Source organism: Vicia villosa, unplaced genomic scaffold (genome assembly GCF_029867415.1).
Source record: "Vicia villosa cultivar HV-30 ecotype Madison, WI unplaced genomic scaffold, Vvil1.0 ctg.000029F_1_1_1, whole genome shotgun sequence".
NCBI classification, from domain to species: domain Eukaryota; kingdom Viridiplantae; phylum Streptophyta; class Magnoliopsida; order Fabales; family Fabaceae; genus Vicia; species Vicia villosa.
In genome coordinates, this window is record NW_026704961.1 from 717,102 (window position 1) to 737,483 (window position 20,382).

General features: G+C 33.8%; 1 protein-coding gene across 1 annotated transcript; it reads left to right on the forward strand.

Annotated features, from left to right (window-relative positions):
• The first annotated feature begins 210 nt into the window (after window positions 1–210).
• LOC131622331 (uncharacterized) lies at window positions 211–14,083 on the forward strand. Its single transcript, XM_058893361.1, has 16 exons — window positions 211–387; window positions 491–605; window positions 2,228–2,299; window positions 2,381–2,497; window positions 2,595–2,668; window positions 3,649–3,751; window positions 4,983–5,025; window positions 8,870–8,932; window positions 10,734–10,960; window positions 11,540–11,660; window positions 11,745–11,848; window positions 12,485–12,598; window positions 12,686–12,847; window positions 12,926–13,075; window positions 13,155–13,300; window positions 13,827–14,083. Exons 1-16 carry the CDS (start codon window positions 306–308, stop codon window positions 13,976–13,978), a joined length of 1,845 nt encoding a protein of 614 aa, XP_058749344.1. The 5' UTR covers window positions 211–305; the 3' UTR covers window positions 13,979–14,083.
• The last annotated feature ends 6,299 nt before the right edge of the window (window positions 14,084–20,382 follow it).

Sequence of the window (20,382 nt, forward strand, 5' to 3'; positions counted from 1 at the left end):
ATAACGGGTGGGATGAGAAATTCTCCTAAAAATCCATTTTATCATGGAAAGGCCCAAGAACAATAATCCAAAATACTTAACAAAAATCCAAATAAATCTTAGATTAAATAAAAATAACTCTTAATCTAGAGAAAAATAAATTGGGTCCCAAAGTAAAAGTAGTGCACTTTGCGGAACCGATAGCAACTAAGCACAGTCAGACTAAATAATATATATACTCTTGCAAGTCATTGCTCACGACTCTTTTCTTTACATTTTGCCGCGTGCTTCTCGTTTTCGCATAACCGCAGCTCCGGTCCGATACAATGACGGAGGCGAATCATTGGTTTTCGCCTCCGTCTCTCACCGCACTCTGCATCGATCATCTCAAACGGAAACTCGTCCTTGGTACAATCATATATATATTTTCTTTCTCTATCAATTTTTTTTTTGCATTATTCATTAACTGAAGTTTATGAGATTTTAACCTAGAGTTTTGAAACTGTTTCAGGGGATGATGCTGTTGTTTCCATTCTTCCTGATATTTACGAACTTCCTTCGCATTTAATCGAGGATTTAATCTCGAGTTTACCTCCTATCGGATTGTACAATTTTCAACTTCACTTGTAAGTTCAATTCTCATTCTATTTTTCAAAGTAATTAACTTATCTTTGATTAAATATTGCATGCATGAACTATTATGTGGAAGTTAAGACTTAATAATGAATCGGTAGTAGTTTAGTTATGAATTGTAGGTTAGTCAATTTCAATGTTATCACAAGAATTGAAAATTTACCAACCATACTTTGATCAGCTAGGTCTAATATGATATGATATTTTCAACTTTAGGATCTTTCCCGAATTTTGTTAGTTTCGTGCACCAAATTGTCTGGTTTTTACAATTTTAGGGTTAAATTGGTGATTCTCGTTGATTGGTGAACTTTTTTTTTTTTTGCGTGTTTTGAGTACTAGCTGTTATCTTGTTGCTTTATACTCAACTTTATTTTTTAGATTCATCGAATAGACAATGTATCTGGTCTATACATTGTCCATATACATCAGTTATTTTCTTATAAATAGGATCATATACATTAGTTATTTAATGTAATTAAAAAGTAAAGTTTTTCTTATAAATAGGATCAGAGGGACGGAGTACTATTAAATGAGTGACTATGCAAATTTGATCATTGACGTGTAATCATTGGTCAAAATAGTCTTTAATTATTGAGAATTGGCAATACATTATTGAAATTATAAAAGTAGTTTGAAATAGTCACTATATCATCTCTTATTGCTAGAGACTACGGTGTGACACATTAGTTGGGTATGTGGTCCCTCCATGTTGAACCCACATCTATGTCACCCAGTGTTGTCGATGGCGGCCCATGGTGGAAAGCCAAAATCCCGCCATACCGGCCGCTATGCGGCGCGTTATTGCGGATTATGGCGGAAAAACCCGCAATAACGGCTGATATTTACCATTGCGGCGAGCCCAAAAACCGCCATGTATATCCGCCATGGCGGGGCAATTTGATAACACTGATGTCACCATACTAGATACTAATTTGTGTGTGAAGTTTAGGTCTCTTAAAGACTAATTTGCTAGTATTTGGTCCTTGCATTGCATGCACGGTTGCAATTACTAAGAAATTTATCATTTCATAGACAAGTTAATCCCTAGTGAAGTGTCATTTATTTGGGATCAACTTCCAATGTGACATGTCCACTTAACGTGTGAAGTCATAGCTTCTAAGTTAACATAGAGAATATTTTGAATGACATTTTACAATTTTGGGGATGTATTAGCCGATTCAAATAAAATAAGAAACTAACTTGATTAATGTTTACAATTATGAGGACTAATTTGCCTATTTAAGTCATTATTTAGTGTTGTATGGATACCAGGAGAGTTTCTCAGTAGTATTAAGTTCATTGTTAGCTGCTGATGTTATCTTTATGCTCTTGATGTCTTACTTTGGTTGGACCACTGTCATGTTATTTTTGGCACAAGAGAAAGTTAGAAATGTAAAATTTCCATTCAGCCCTAACTTTAGTTTTTATGATAACCGATACAATAATTTCAAAAATAAAACAATACGGTGTTCTGCTAAGTTCTAAGTAACAATGATTATATAGCCTAAAGCCCTAACAACCCCAGTGAAAAGACACACCGAACAACTATGTAAGCGCATCCCAAAGCACCTGTGTGCATCAAAAATTTCAGCCTCAATAATTATTATTGGAACAGGCCATTCCAGGATCTGACTAAGGAAGATTTTTTGCACGATGACTCAACAAATAAAAAGAGAAAACGTTCCAGGTAGTCATCCAGTCTGTGCGAATACATTCAAATGTTATCCTTGTTGGTTATGAATTTGTGAATGAAATCTTGTTATTTCAGGGATTGGAATCTAAATACAGCATGGCAGAAGAAGTTTGAGTTGCGATGGCCTAATCTCATTAATCAGATCCAACCAACCGACTGGCAGAAAGTATACTGGGAGACCCATCTGCAAAAGTATCTACACTATAAAGCATTATACTTATTATATTTGTCACTTGATATTGGTTTCACTCAAAATTTATATTTTTCTATAATCTACTTGAAATTACAGGTGTCTGGATGACGCAACAGAGAAAGCAATACTCTCATCTTTTATAGGACGTATTGGCGACATACAGGTTTTAGGTACTATGCTATGTCACTTTCTCCGTATTGAAATTTTTAACACAGTTTCCTTTGAGAAAATTTGACTCAGTTAGGAATTGTTAGAGATTTGGTCCATGAGAAGGGCTGAGAGGAGGTGAGAATCTTGCCATTTAAGTGGCTTGTGGCCTGTGGGCATTTAGGAGGTTTGCAGACCCTTTTGCAGTCAAGGGGATTTTCCCTATTTTCTTCTAATAAAATACTAGTTCCTTCTTATCATATCAGGCTTCTAGCTCTAGATTAGGAAAAAAGTATGTTCACTTTTGAAAATGGTTATGAGATAATTCAATTTTGCTCATGAGAAAATGTTGTATGTTTTCTTTTAAACGGATGATGAGATGTGATTTGATAAACCTTTGGGACCTTTGACCATTTGGGAGATTTGCGAATTCTCATGGTTCTGCAGTGTTCTAATTTTGTATCAGCTTCTAGCTCTAGAAAGTATGTTCACTTTTTAAAATGGCTATGAATTAAGTCAAATTTGTTCCTTATACAAAAATGCTGCTCATGTTTTTTTTGTTAAAGAAGAAATGTGATTGTAACATGTTGCTTAAGCTTTTCACTTTTAATGATATAGATAGTATTTGAGATTTTGACACGTTGAACGCGTTCCACGAAGCCTTTGACTGATGACAGATAATGAATAAGCAATATTGATGATTAAAAGTTTGTTCAGTTGATTGGTTATCCTTTTGGAAAAATTATTGAAGTGGCAGTTTAGTCTCTAAGTATTTTCTGTGACTCTAATACCTCCCACGTGAGTATAAAACTTTTGAGAAGTAAAAGACTAGTTCCAAAGAGTTTGCTTTGGCATCACATTTACATTATGTATACTTAAGGTGCCTCACTTTGTGCAAAAATAATCTTTTCTTTGTGGCGCACACACACCCTACTTCCCCCCGTTTTATTTTGTCAATTGATAATTTACTGAATTTTCTTCATTTTTCTCCTCTTCTTTTCAGACAGCTCACTGAACGATATTGGTTTGGTGGGACTTACAATTCAGTCATATCGTAAATATTCAAAACTTTCTTACCATTGCCTACAATTTGGCAGCCATGTGAGGTAAGATTTTAAATTGTTTTCTTCTATCATTGTTTATATAAAAACAATCAGTTTTGACTGCCTTTATAAAATAAAGGAGTGACTCTGAGTTCAATCCTTACAATTCTTAGTTAGTCTTGATTTACCTTTGACTGAACTTTGTGGATTACCCGAGTCGAACTTTCCCCTAGAAATTTGAGGGTTAAGATTAAAAAATATAAAAAAGGAGTTAACCATGGATTACATTTTTGTATTCATGGAAAAATATTTTCTTTCTATTGGGAAAGCTCGATTGCCTTGAGCATCAGTTTTTAATTGAGCTGATTAGTAAGCTTGGTTTTCCCTCAGCATTTTTGCTATGCAAAAAGTAGGCAGTGGCAGCCACCCACTAGATTGGATCATTTTGATAGTGAGGCATTCTGGTAGCATTTGAGAAATTGTAGCAAAAAATATGATTTGAATTTTAATTCAAATTAAGTCATGACAACAATACTTTTAAGACAATGTAGTTCAAATTGACCTGAAACATAATGTATATGCACATCCAACCAATTGCAAGTCAGGGCCAAGGATACCCATAATGACAAATATTAGGAAATGAAAGGAGATATTATTGACCAACTCTCCTAAGAGTGGCAATTGAGTCGATTCATCCATCATCCAATTAATCCAACTATAAATCCATCCACTACACAATAAAATTGTTAATGGGCGGGATTCAATCCAACTATAAAAAAAATTAATGGATCATTTTTATTTTTTATGCATCTCCTCTAATGTTCCACATCTTAGCACTCCCTTCATTGCATTCTTGTCTAATATGTAAGAGCCAAATAGCTGAAGAGGTAGTTATGTATGTTCTTCCACTTAGCGGCAGTGAGTTGGGAGTGTGTCGATGGCTTATCAATTGCGTGTCATAATTTTTATTTTTTTTTAAAAAGGGTGTCTGATGCCGTAGCAACAAGAGTAGACAACATATTGGAGTGTGTTCATTTAGACACGGGAGGCAAAAGGGCGTATATCATAGAATAGCACTCTTCTAGTTCATTTTCATTTTACAATTGGGACTTATTGATTCTTGTCATTGGCACAGAGTCACACTATTCATGCATGTATATTAAGATTCCTGGCCATTTACAATCCATCACATAATCGGATTCGGAACCATTGACTTGCCAAATTGTATAAAATTATGATCACTGCATTTCTTGACCAAGTTTTTCATTTCTTTTATCACTTTGTCTTGATGCAGTTGTCTGATACTACAAAATGTTATGTGCAATACAGAAACTACTGTAAGTTTTGCGCTTTCTAGAATATATTTGAAAATTCCTTGATTAACTCCACTTTCTTTTGTACTTATTTTTTGTAATCATTTTCATTTTGTTAAATGCATATGTTAATTAAGTGTAGTATAGACGAGGATATTGCGTTGGATGTGTGATAAGACTAGACAATAAAATTAGAAATGACAATATTAGAGAGTGTTGGGGTAGCACCTATAGTAGAAAAGATGGTGAAAAATAGGCTTAAGTGGTTTGGTCATATAAATAGAAGACTTGTAGATTTTGTTGCAACGAGAGTAGATCATATGGAGAGGTGTCACACAACTAGAGGGAAGACCTAGAAAAACTAAAAGAGAAACTATAAAGAAAGATCTCGAGATTAACGAATTGGATAAAAATATGGTCTTGGATGGAATATTATGGTGTAATTTGATCTATGTAGCTGATCCCACTTAGTAGGATAAGGCTTGGTTGTTGTTGTAAATGCATCAGTAGCTTTCATAACTTCAAGGAAAGCACCGACAACTACTTGTTAGTTGTTATATATATAAACTTTCTGTCCATGATAACTGCTACTTTGGAAATTTTTATTTGTAAGAATGAGAGAGAAAGTATTGGGTGAAAATTCTGAGTTTTATTGAATTGATTCAGAACAAAAGAGAGTTCACATTATATAGTCAGTATGGAATTACAACTGAATACTATCAGCACGAATAGAGTAGTATACAGAAGCAGTGTGCATGCACTGCAGCTCTGTTTCTGTTTCTGTTAGAAGGTTACTTAATCTGAGTTAGTTATGGCAATTATTGTGTAGTTATCACTTTTATGCAATCAGCATTCTATTTTTAGTGAGTTCGCTTTAATTCCAATCATTCATTGCAATATGCATATTCATCATTCTCCATATATTTAAAATTTGTGTTCTGCTTCTGTTGACATCAGTTGCCAAGCATAGCATGACGACTCCTCTGAAAATGTGAATTTTATCTATCCAGTTGTTGTATCAATGTCTATTACCTTAATAGTCATACAAATTTTAAAATAATTAATTCATTTATAGTCATGTAATCAGCAGCATGCATTATCTTATATTTTAAGTATCATATTATATGTCAAAATAAAATGATTTGATAAATCATCAAATAACTAAAAAATTTATGAAATTTTAAAGATTTGATCTATTTAAAGAACTTACAATTTAACGGTTGGATCAATGAAATTCACATTTATACAAAGTTATTAGATTTTCCCATACAAAAAGCTGAAGAAAACATTGAAGCATTTTTATTAGAATAAGGGATATTACTTATCAAGCACCGACACCTCTAGGACCAGGCGGGTTGCGCTGTCTGACATTTGTATGACACGTAAGACATGTGTCGGAAAATTCATACAAGTACCACCAAAATATATTATTTTTCTTTGCTTTGACACTCTTTGAATCGGTCTCCGACACCCGTATGACACTCATACGACATGTGTCAGACAATTCAGATTAGACAAGTGTTTAAAAAAATTGTTTTTTATCAGTGTTGGAAATGGGCTTATGATGACTTAATCCTAAGAACCAAGTAAATTAAGCACTGGGAGACAAGCTATCTTAGACAATACTAGCATTATTACAGGTAAGAGTAGTAGAATTTCGAGTAACTAGGAGGCTTAAGCGGAAGCAGGAGTTGCAGATGAAGTATAGGGAACTCATACAGTCCATGTCTGCCTACAGAGAGCCTTGGGGGAGTATTTCATTAGTTGCATGTTATTTGACAAAACAAGGATTAGGATGACACTTAAAAATAGTGTTATCTTTTGCAAATTTACATTAGGATTGTTATGGAAGGGACATGAAGTACATTATTTTAGACAAACGTTACATTAGGATTGGATGGAGAAGGAAACTTGGAGGAACCAAGTGAGATAATAGGCAAACTTTGACCATTTCTAATGTAAATCGGATTAATTCTTTCAATTGGTGCACATTGTTGGATATTTTGGAAGCTTTTTGTGACATGGAATGAGGCTCTAGAGTCAGGGAACTAAGTGGTGTTGATAGAGGGAATGAGTTGGTAATCATAGCATTTGGTGGATGGATAGGTGAGGGTAACATAGGTGTAGCTTGTGTTTAGGAACAAAACTAGAGCTCTATGATATCATAGCATTTGGTGGATGGATAGGTGAGGGCAACATAGGTGTAGCTTGTATTTAGGGACAAACCTAGAGCTCTATGATATCATGTTAAAGTGAAGCAAAACTGAGAAAAGAGAGAGAGAACTGAATTGATTTTTTTATATTCCTTTTAAATATTCTGTTATGATTCAGATCAGAGGGAGGTACAGTATTTATAAGATGTTTAACCTGCACCTTACTGGGACTAATCCTACACCAGCTGTAACTAACTTGCTCAGCAGGTTTGACAGCTATAACTGTCTTATAACACCTAAAGCTGATGGGCAGACACACATCTAACAGAACTAAAGTGATGAGGTGGCACAACCTAACTTATAAGCTTTCATTTTTAGGAAGTAAACCCAAGAGTTGAAAACTCTCATATTCAGTGTGAGTCTATTAACAAAAGCCCAGCACTTACAACCCAAAAGAAAGCTAATAACAAAAATAAGCGGGATTGCAGGCCCACTATGTCAACACAAAAACACCAAAATAAAGTAAAAGTAAGCCTAGCCTCAGTGGAAATAGGAAAATGAGAGGGAAATCACTCTCCTGGAAGCCGTTGTAGATGAAGGATTAAAACTCAAATGATAGAAGAGGTGACTAACAAACTCCAAAAGGTGCACCAGTGGCAGCTCAGACTTGATGGCAACGCTGCGATGGTTGTTCAAAAGGTGGTCGCCAGATTAGGTCGCTGATTGTAGAGCTCCAGGCTTTGATGGTGAGGGGAAAGTAAGAGTCAAGTTGTTTTTTGTCACTTAAGCCCCGACTGGCTGTGCAATCTCCCCTAAAGATCCCCGCCCCCTCGACAATGTCTATTTTAAAGGTGTTTTTGGGTCCCTCCCCCGATAATGCTATGTAACACTGCTACTGCTCACGATTTCTGGCAGCAATTGAAGCCACTATGCTACACCTCCAAATTGTGATGCAGACAACTAAAGAATACCACCCACTGAACTGTTTCTTACTGCCAAGAGACTTTACTATATCTTGATTACCCCAAATTATCTGTCCTTTAGAATATCAAGGAAGTGTTATTAGTGTTAGCTTTAGTTGAGTTAGTTTAGTGTTTGGAAGCTTGCTCTACAAGCTACTGTTGTAATAGAATCTTGCTGAGCAAGTTAACTCTAGTAAGTGTCAATTTTTTCCAATAATATCCCTATTTAATTGTATCTTGTCCTACAATTAGTTAGTGCTTCTGATCTAACTGTTACAATATGGACACTTTACTCTAGAAGTAATTTATTATGATAGTTTAACTAATATTTTTTTTGCTTAAATACACTTTTGGTTCCTCCATTTTAAAAACCATTTTTCTGTTCCTTCTGTTTCATTTTTTATTTATTTTCCACCCCCATTCCATTTTGGAATCAATTTAGCTGATGTGGTATATTCATTCATGACTTGGCCGAGTTTATTAGACCTTTTTATGACATGGATATTTACTGTGACCACATCCTATATCTGAAAAGTATTTTAAGATAGGTTCATGCGTAATGCATTTGAAATGTCAATAAAATGGAAGAGGGGAATTTTCCCTTGAATCTATCTGCAATTTCCTCAAGTTATTATATTTATAGTACGTTTCAAGATATTATATGATGTTTTCATAAACTTTAACTTTTTAGTGCTTTAAAACCATGTAACATGTATGTTATCATGTAACCCTGATTCTGATTCTGGCTTGCAGCGCTTGTTGAGGGAATGCAAGCTGGAGAGTCTTGTGCTAAGATGTATCCGATCTAAGGAACAAGTGAGCTTCCTTTTTTCATGTAGATGTGTATAATCTATAATCCCTCGGTCCTAAATTATACTCCCTTCTATCCTTTTTAAGTCTTTTTTTTAATTTTTTTTCCCTTCTTTTTTAACTGTCATATTCAAAGTTCAAAGTAGTATTAATTGCACTTTTGTCAAAATTACTCTTAATTATTTATTGTCATATTCAAAGTTCAAAGTAGTACTAATTGCACTTTTGTCAAAATTACTCTTAATCATTTATTACAAGAGAGAAAAAAGTCAAATGAATTAATAAATATGCAATTAGGAAAATATGCACACGATTTAGCGATTATTATACACACAATTTACACTATCTACTTGTCTTAATATAAGGAAAATATGCAATGAGTGAGTATAAAAAGGAACTGTAGGAGTATTAATATATTTGTAGTTTTGTCTGTGTCTAATGTATTTGTTCCAATCCTTTAATTTGGTTGCAATTGCAAGTTTTGCCCGTCCAATAATTGTGCTGAATTAGTGAATTGAACTAAAACAAGCTGTGCATAATAATAAATTAAAATTTGCCAACTGTGTGTTTTTGCAACATGAGGCCTAAAATTACATTCCCTCAACATAAGATTGGATAATATTAATTTTGTCAAAACTGAATATTATATTTTTAGTATGAATAATATACAGACACTAATCTGTTTATATTCTAATTTAATTTTCCTAATTAATGGACTAATAGGCTAAGTACAAATTACTATTAATAATAGTAAAAATACATTATTTACAACACTCTTCTTCCAATTGTTGAATGAATATCTATCTTAGTTTGAAAACAACCTTTTCAAAGTTATTGTTGTTCATAATAGCTCGCATGTCTCTTGTGTAATTTCCATGAACATCGCTTCGGCACTAAATGTGGATACCGCACTTTGTTTTTTATTCATCCGAGTCAATATTCTCACTCAGGATAGTGCAATATCCCATAGTTGATCTCATATCCCCGAATGATCCAACATAGTCAGCATTAGTATGTGCTTCTAGACCCACCCTTTCATTCCATTTCAAAATTCCTGTACTTGAATTTCCTTTCAAATATTGCACAATTCAGAGTGCAACTTGTAAATGAATCGGTTTGTGCATGAATTGCCTGGTTAAACTTGCAACAAAAGCAACATCATGTCTAGTATGTTATAGATATAGAAGTTTTTCGACTAACCTTTTTGATACATTTCCTTATCAACCCTAATATCTTATTCCGTTTCTTTAATTTTACACATGGATCAATTGGTGTACTTGGAGGTTTGCATATTGTCTTGCCAAATCTATTGTGAAAGATCGGTAGTACATTTCTGTTGAGATTTGAAGATTTCTAAAGCAGGCTACTTCAATTCTCAAAAAATACTTCAATTTTTCTATGGTTTTAGTGTCAAATTCCTTAACTATGTTTTTGCCTAAATGTTGTTTTGCTCCTCATCATCACATGTCACTATTATATCGTCCTCATACACGAGTAACATTTTTACTCCTGTTCTCTCAGTATTTGATAAATTGAGTACGGCCTCCTTTGGCTTTGCTTGAAGTCTAAACCTACCATAATATTTGTTTATGTTCCAAATCATGCTCATGAGAACTCATGAATTATACCTTCCTTTTGACATAAAGAATTAAGTTAGTGATTTCACACCCTCACGAAGCTTACCTTCTGGATTGGTGTATAGATCGTTTTACTTTTCAAATATGATTTTACTATATCAATATTTTTTTCCAAGTGTAGTAAACTACCTCTCTATGACCTTGATGGTTTCATATTCACTGTTTCACAGGTTGTTGGATTATGCAAACTTATCTCTCAAAATAGCAGAACATTAACGTCGCTGGAGTTTATTCACTGCACAGTCTACATAGATTTTATTAATGCAATACTTGATTCTGTTGTCTCAAAGGGTGTAGAAAAACATGGGATCAAACACCTCTCAATCGTCTCCTCGAGTTTTGGACAAGGCACTTTTTCTTTACCCAGTGGGCTTGAATCATTTGTGTCTTCAGCAAGGTACTCGAGTGTCAATTGTCTTTATTTTTATTATGTTTATTAGCTAACTTATTCGCTATTGTTTTTTTTTTTTTAAAGAACTACTCATACGTGTGTTATTTTATCTAAGTTTGATATGTTCTCTGAGTGATAACTGCTTGAAGAGATAGTATGATGATGTTAATATAACTGAACAATGGCTGTTGCTTTTCTATTTCTCAGGGAATCCAGTGTACAGTTGTTTCTCCAGTTTTTTTGTTTTATTTGGCTAGCTATGGGTGGTTGAGTAGGGTGATTATGTTTATATACATAACTTCTATTTAAATGTAATAGTATAATGATGAATGATGATACATTGACATCAATTTCAAATATTGAAGAAATTGACTAACATGAGAAGCATTCATCTTATGCAATGTATTAGATCTAGTACTCAAGTTAATCTTCTACTCTGTTCCTCAACTGACGATAGTTTTATCATCCATTTTCAATTATTTGCTTAATTTCTTATGCATTTTTTTGTTTCACTTGGAACTATGACTAGATTATAGTTTTTCTGTCTCAAGTATTTACCTTTTCTCACGCTGATGCGTCTGCTAGGTCCCTGTGCTCATTAAAACTATTTGACAGTCACCTTGGACGGAATTTTGCAAAAGCTCTTTTCATGACTCTTCTCAATGTTTCCTCTAGCATATCTGTCCTTGACCTTTCTGAGAATGATGTAAGCTTATCATCTACATAATCTTCTTTTTGTATTCTGTCTTATTATTGTAAGCTAACGCAAATTTCATACATACTATTCAAGATAGCAGGATGCTTTTCTTACCTTAACAGGAGACTATCAATTGGCTCTCATTTGGCTGTTGGAATTGGAAAGTCTTTACAACTATTGCGCGTACTCAACCTGAGGTAACACTCTACTAAATAGTTGTTTTCTTGTGTGATAGGAGAAATCTTTGATGATCGACTTTAGTCGGCTGTGATGGACAATTTAACCATGTACATAAAATATGAGAAAGTTTCTCTATAATTGTATCACGTCTTGCTTTTGGCACATGTTGGTGCATACTGTCATGATTAGTACGGCGTTCACCGTTCAATTTGGATTGGCTTTGAGGTAAAAAGTCGTATAATCCAAAGATTAAAGTACTGTACAGTTTGGTTTAGATTGTTTCTTGAAAAGAATCTAATATGTTCCAATTCAATTTAAGTTTGGTTTGGATTTGATCAGTTTGTTTAGTAAACTAATTAGTATTGTATAAATAAAATAAAAATTAATACATCATCTCATACTATTAATAAAATAGTAATTAAAATTTATACATACAGTTGAGTTTGGTTTTTAAAAAAAATATGAAATCGGATCCCATCCAAACTTTTGAATAGGTTTGCAGTTGTTGTTTGGATCCGTTAGAGGACGTGAATCACCCTAATCTCTATTCTCAACTTTTTAAGAATAAGATTTAGTATGAGCTGCTGTAAGACAGTTTTGATATGTTTTTTCATTTCACAGTATTATTTTTTAATCTAGTTTTAGTTACATAGGGGGAACAATTTACGGAAGGAGGATGCAGAAAGTCTTAGATATGCTCTTGCATACATGCCTAACTTGGAGGACCTAGATATAAGTGACAATCCAATTGAAGATGAAGGAATCAGGTAAATTTTATTCCCATTTTGTAGTTACATTTCAATAATATAAAATCAAAATCAGAGTTGAGTTTCTGATTGTCTACCATCACATAGGCATTTAATCCCATATTTTGCTGGAACATGCTGCCGTGTGACTTCTTTGAAACTAGAGGCTTGTGACTTGTCCCACGATGGAGTTAATCGTTTTCTTGATTCCTTTTCTCCCCTCAATTCACCATTGAAGTCTCTTTGCATTGCTGAAAATTACCTTGGAAGGTTTGTGGATAGACAGTATTCATCTCCGAGTTCATCTCTCCACCTCAATTTTGATTGGTTTTTCATATGCATATGCAGCAAGGTAGCAGGAGCTTTGGGAAGATTTTTGAGCACGTCGATTGAAGTACTAGATGCTGCAGGCATTGATTTGCATCCCATTGGTTTTCAAGAGCTTCAAAGTACACTGATAACAACGGAGAAGTTTAAGTTGGTGAAAATTAATATAAGGTCAGGATTAATACTTAATACTCTGCCATTGCTTATTTAATGCTGTACAATAAAATGACATATATTTTTTTGTTGACAGCAAAAACCGTGGTGGGATTGAAACTGCTCATTTTTTGTCAAAACTCTTGTTACAGACTCCAGAACTAGTTGATGTAAATGCATCAAATAATTCTATGCCTATTGAATCACTGCCCATCATCTCTTCTGCATTAAAACTTGCAAAAGGTATTTATGGTTTTCCATTTTGTTTCTCATGTTAGTGATCTTTATGATCTTTATGCTGGCACATGCCCGCTAAATTGGTTATTAAACTGATTTGTTGCTAAAACATGTCCGCTAAAACTCTCATTTGAGATCTCTTTTACTCCACACCATCCGACTTTGAGTAATTATCGACCTTTAAGGAACCATTTAAAAAAATGTAGCTAAACTCCCATCTAATATCTCTTATACTCCACACCATCCGTCTTTTACTCCACACCATTAAATAATTATCGTTACTCCACAACATTAAGTAATTATCGACCTTTAAGGAACCATTTAAATGTAGCTATTATTCATCTACAATATATAATAAAAGATTCCAAATATACTGTTTTTAATGGGATTTAACAGTAACATATTATGGTCAGACCAGTAAGCAAGTTTGATAAAATATATTTTGAAGTTTCGATAATTTATGTTTCAAATCTTTTACCGCTTTCAATATAATAGTGATTTCAATATAATAGTGAATGTTGTCATGCTTCAGGGAAGCTTCAGCATTTGGACTTGACAGGACATAGATGGGACTACAAGCCAGAGCATGCTTCTCTACTCGCTGAATTTGTCTATAATGGAAAATCTATATTGATTCTTCCATTATTATTAGCCACTGCCGCTCCTTATGACCATGATCCTTAGAAAACAAATTTAATATGTTTTTAGATAGATGTTAATATTCAAATCGAACTAAATTTCAAACTGCAAGCCCAGAAAACTAAAATTGGAATATTGGATTTTTTTTAAAGAACTGCACTTGAATTAGATTTGGAACTTAATCTCAAAATTTGGAACTTAATCTCAAATTGGAATATTGGATTTTTTTTTAAAGAACTGCACTTGAATTAGATTTGGAACTTAATCTCAAATTGGAATATTGGAATATTGGATTTTTTTTAAAGAACTGAACTTGAATTAGATTTGGAACTTAATCTCTGTTTCTGAGTAATTAATTTTGATGTTGATAACAATATAACCATCTTATAAAACAGTAAGTAGAATATTCAAAATTTCAAAAATCTTGTTTAAACTAAAAATTCTTTGAAAATACTCCTTCCGTCCCAAATTATTTTTCGCAATGATCAACTTCACATAGATTAATTATTATTTGAAATAATATTAATATTATACCAAATTATTTTTCGCAATGATCCACTTCACACTATTTGAAATAATATTAATATTATGTGATTAATTAAGAGTATTTATTAAAGGTACAATTGGAAGATTAAACATAAAGGGTATTTTGGAACAATTTTTTTAAATGTGACATTTATTTTGGGACTGAGGGAGTAATATGTAGAATATCTTGCAATTAAAAAGCAAAATAATATATTAGAAATAATTTGATTATTTGTTTGTCTATTTAAAAATTCTAAGTTAAATTTGAAAGAATTGTTTGATAATTTTTTTTTAACATTTTAATGAAATTTTATAACATATAAGTGCGTTTAGTATAGTAAAAAATTATATATTGTATATTATTTTTATTGATCGAGACCAAAAAGATAGATATGAAAAAAAATAAAATAATGATTAGTAATATGAAAAATAAAATAAATTTTATGTTTATAATTATTGTTACGAAATCGATTGTCTATTTTTTAAGAGAAACAATTTTTTTTTCCATTTTAATAGGAATTATATTAGTTCTCATTATTTTTTTTATTTGAATTATTAGAAAATGTATTAATTTGATTCTTATAAAAATTGAATCAACTCTCTCTCATAGTTTTGAATCGAATTATTTGAAAACTAATTTATTTATTTATTTTTTATAAAAAACTAGTATACGCAATAAAAAAAGAATGAAAGTTTAATAATTTGATTTTTAGTGTATGATGGATATATGATTTGTATATGTATGTAACTTATAATAACATGTGTTTCGATGTATTGTGGTTGTACGATTTGAATAAGTATATAACATATATAGAGGATGAAGAAGAAATCAAAATAAATAAGTGTATGTGAGTTTTAGTTAGAGGAATAGAAGGGGATAAGCCATGAAATATATGCAATGATTTTTAGTTAGAGGAATAGAAGGAGGTAAGTCATAAAATATATATGTAATGAAGCAGCAGCACAAATAAATTAATGAGTATAAATAATTTTTAGTTAGAGAAATAGAATGAGATAAGTCATGAAATATACATTGAATGATTTTTAGTTAGAAGAACAGAAGGGGATAAGTCATGGAATATATATAGAATGAAGAAGAAAAAGAAATAAATCAATGAGTATGAATTACTTTTAGTTAGAAGAATAGAAGGATAAGTGATGGAATATATATGGAATGATTTTTAGTTAGAGAAATATAAGCGAATAAGACATGATATATATATATATATATATATATATATATATATATATATATATATATATATATATATATATATATATATATATATATATATATATATATATATATATATATATATATATATATATATATATATATATATATATATATATATATATATATATATATATATATATATATATATATATATATATATATATATATATATATATATATATATATATATATATATATATATATATAAAAGGGATAAGTCATGGAATATATATATAGAATGAAGAAGCAACACACAAAAAATCAAAGTACATGATTTTTAGTTAGAGGAATAGAAGAAGATAAGTCATTGGAATATATATGGAATGATTTTTAGTTAGAGGAATAGAAGGGAATAAGTCATGAAATACATACGGATTGAAGAAGCAACGTAAATAAATAAATGAATATACATGATTTTTTAGTTAAAGGAATAGAAGGGAACGAGTCATGAAATATAAAAATAGAAATGCTTTAATTATATTAGAGTTTAACATAACTCATCCTTACAAAACCGGTTTTGTAAGGATGAGTTAGGTCAAACTCTAATATGGTATCAGAGTCTATCGATCGGACCATGGGCCGTCCATCATTAATATCCACGCACCAAGCCCAAAAAGAGTGTTGGGCGTGAGGGAGTGTATTAGGAAGATCCTAAAGTCCCACATTGGTTGGAGATAGAGCATTGAAAGAATATATATAGAGGAACACTCCTCACCTTACCAACCGGTTTTGTAAGGATGAGTTAGGTCAAACTCTAATAAATTAAAAGAAATTTATAAATGAAACGATACATATTTTTGTTAAATAAATACTAAAAGTTTTTGGCATGTTGTGTTGTGAAGAGTGCCCCATCAGATTTTTAGTGATATGACAAGAGAATGAGTTGTAAAAAAAAAATAGCCTGAGTTTTAATAAATTACTAGATAGAGGCCCGCACGATGCGCGAGACTAAGATGAATTTTTAAGTAGTATTATAAAATATAGATTTTATTGTTTATTATGAAATAATTATAATTGAGACGATAAGATAAAGGTGATAAAAAGAGAGTAAAAATTTAAGTGAAAAGAAATATATTTGAATTATATACAAATAAGACATCACAATTTAATCTTAGGGTCTATTTGGTAAAAATATTGGTTGATTGATAAGCTAGCTTATAGCTTATAATTGATGGTTGATGATTGATAGCTTATAGCTTATAACTTATGGCTGATGGTTGAGATTGATAACGGATAAGTTAATTGAAGTGTTTGGTAAAATTAGTTGTTCAAGTAACTTATAAATGTAAAATGACATAAAAGATATTTAATACATACTTATTTTATTTGAAATTAAAATAAATTATAAAGGATAAAAATGAGTTTATGATAAAATAATAAGAATAAAAAAGGAAGAAAAAATGATAAGCTATAAGCTAAAACGCTATTTAAAATAGCGTCTGGAAAATAAGTTATAAGCTAATAAAATAAGCTATAAGCTAGTGATGGAAAGGCCGTTACCAAACAGGTCTAAATTGTCATATGAGCTTATAAGATATAAGCTATAAAACATAAACTCAAAACCATGTCTTACCAAACAGAGCCTTAAAACGTAAAATAAGTATAAAGAATTTCAATATTTCCTTTTTTATTTTTCAACATCTCCAAGAATATTTGTTCTTCATTATTTCGTGGATGAAAAACATTCCACATTTAATTATAAGAAAACTGAGACGATAAGATAAAGGCGGATAAGTCATAATGGTATTCCTTTACTCTCAATAATGTAATTGAATTTCAAATTATATTTAATCCATAATGTAATTGAGACGATAAGATAAAAGCGGTTGAACCAGGCACAGGTCAACTAAATGGTATTCCTGTAGCAGTCAGTTGATCGAATACATTCATAAATGTCAATATTAAAATCTTAGATAAAACTTTATTTTATATTGAATTTGTAGTCTAGAAATGCGTAATGATGGCTAGGCTAAGCGCGTGTTCGGACACGCGCTGGATTCGTCCTTTATAAATAAGAGGGAATTGATTCCATTTCTACTTTCATTTCTCTTTCTTCTTCGCACCTTCTGCTCGTAGTCTGCTTGAACCTATTTTATACCGTCTTCCGCCATGTAGGACCTCCGACCACCCCAAAACTCTTACTGTCCATGTAAGTTCTTTTATTCCTCTTACTTTTGTTAGTTCTAGTATTGATTTTTGCTTGGAATTCATGTTGTCATGATAGGGAGAGAATAAATTTTAGGAGTTTCTCCGGTGGATGTTGGTATTTGATGGTGGCCATGCCACTTTTGGACGTCGATGCCGCTGGGAACGGGCCAGGAACCTTAAGGAAATTGTTGTTTCCCGGCTGGGTAGGTGTTGTAGTCGCGGTGATAGAACGGAAAGTATGAGTTTTTCGACGGATATTGGTCGGAGTCTGGGTTTGAGCGGCGGATCGCATGGATTTTGCGGTGAACTTCATGTGAGGCTTAAACCCCAGGAATCGGGGAGACACTTCCTCGGGAAGAACTAGGGTTTAGTCTTCCAGGGAAGTTCTGATAGAGCTCCTTGCGCTATCTTCGGATGTTTAAGTTAAGGGTTTTGGCCGGGGACGTTTCCCTCGTTGCCTTTGAGCACGCCCTTTCACTTGATTAGTAGTGGAAGAGTGGATTTGATTTTGAAGTCAAATTCACTTTTTCCATTGCTTTTCAGGATTAAATGGCTAGTAACGTCGAGGATGAGACTATTAGTGAGGCCAGTAGTAGCTCAGAGACTAGGAGTTCGACAGACCCGAATACTTCCGAACAAGTATCCTTTTCTCGGGATATGTATGGCCAGGAGGTGGACCTTGGTACTTCCGAGGATGAATGGATAGCCGTCGGTCATTGGGAAACTCCCTCTACATTCTCTACAACCCTTGAGGATGCCTTTACGATTATTGGGGCGGAGACGGATCCGCCTAGCATCGAGGAAGAGTGAAGGGTTTCTTTCCCTAAGGAGGACGACAGGATTTGTTTGGTGTACCCGACCAATCAATTTCCCATGTACGAGACCTATTTTTGGGAGTTGGGACTTCGGCTGCCCTTTACTGACCTTCACGTGGTTGTGCTTGACCACTTGAACCTCGCCCCTTCCCAACTTCATCCGAACTCGATAGCCTTCCTTCGGGTGTTCGAGGGGGTTTGTGATTATCTCCAGATTGGGGCCATGCTGTCCTTATTCTTCAATTTTTTTCACATTCAGTGAGGTGTCTCCGGTGGACAACATGGATGGGTCTCGCTGAAGCATCCTGGAAAGCTCTTCAAGACCTTTTCGGAGTTGGTCCAGGGTTTTAAGGACATGTTTTTCTTAGTCCACTCGGAGCCGGAGAAGGCCCTCATTTCTGTGTTCGCTCTAAATTATCTCTGTATGGGTCGAACGGGAAGCCCTTGACGACTAGGAGGGGCAAACTGAGGAGGCAGTTGATCGAGAGGTTCAATTTTCAATGGAGTAAGAGGCATTTCGGGCAGGATATGAATGCTTACATAGTGAAGGCATGTATGTTGAATACAGAGGATTCGACCAGCTATGACAAGCTTATGGCCTACATCGAGGGGCTAGGTTCCATCCAATGTGTGGCTAAGGGTGGGGTGCATGTCGGTGGCCTAGACGGAGAGCCTGTATATGATCCCATTCTCATTAATGTTAAGGAGCAACTGGAGTGCGGGATGATCGAGGAAGCTAAAGAATATTAGGGTAGTTGTTTTGTTTTAACCGTTTTATAGATATTTAAATTTTATCCTCGTTTGCTAATTTCTACTCGTTTTTGTTACAAGCAAGATGTCAACCCCTCAGGAGAGTATGGTGAAGTCTCTTGCTGCCAATACTAAGAAAGGGCATAAGGGAGCCAGGGGCCGACCAGGGGAGAGAGAGGACCCACTCCTCATACTGGTTCAGGGGGCTCTTCCTTAGCTTTTCTTGTCGGGAACCATTCTCCTCAGGCGGTGGTGTCTTCTAAGTTCATGAGGCCTCGCCCTTATGGATGGAAATCAGACCCAAACCCGAGTCAACGGGTGAAAACCCGAGTTGAGTGGGTTTGAGTTCGGGTTCGGGTGCGGGTTTGGGTAGTGTGAAACCCGCACCCGAAAGCCGAAATCACACCCGCTTATATATATATATATATATATATATATATATATATATATTTATAAATATATATATATATATATAAATATTTATATATATATATATAATATTATGGAAAATTGTAGGAAAAATGTATTTTTAAGCGGGTTCGGGTTTGGGTGAAAAAACCCGAACCCAACGGGTGTGGGCGTGGGTATTATTTTGCCATCCGAACATCATTTGGATTTGGGTTCGGGTTCGGGGCTGATTTCGGGTGCGGGTTTGGGTAGTGTAAAACCCGCACCCAACCCGTTGCCATCCCTACTCGCCCTGAAGAGACAGTCAATCTGACTAGGGAGTGGGGAAAAGATAAGTTTTAGTTGCCCCCGTCTTTCATGATTGGTCTTTCTTCGAGGGTTCTAAACTGCAGGTTACTCGAGCAGAGTCCCTGATGTTGGAGGATATGGATTGTCCGAGCAAGAGGTTGTTGCTGGACCAAAACGTTAATGCCCTGATGAGGGTCCTCGTGATGGTGGTGGTATATGCCAATGACGGGATCACTCAAGAGATTGAGCTGAGGAAGGTTCGGGCTACTCTTGCAGAA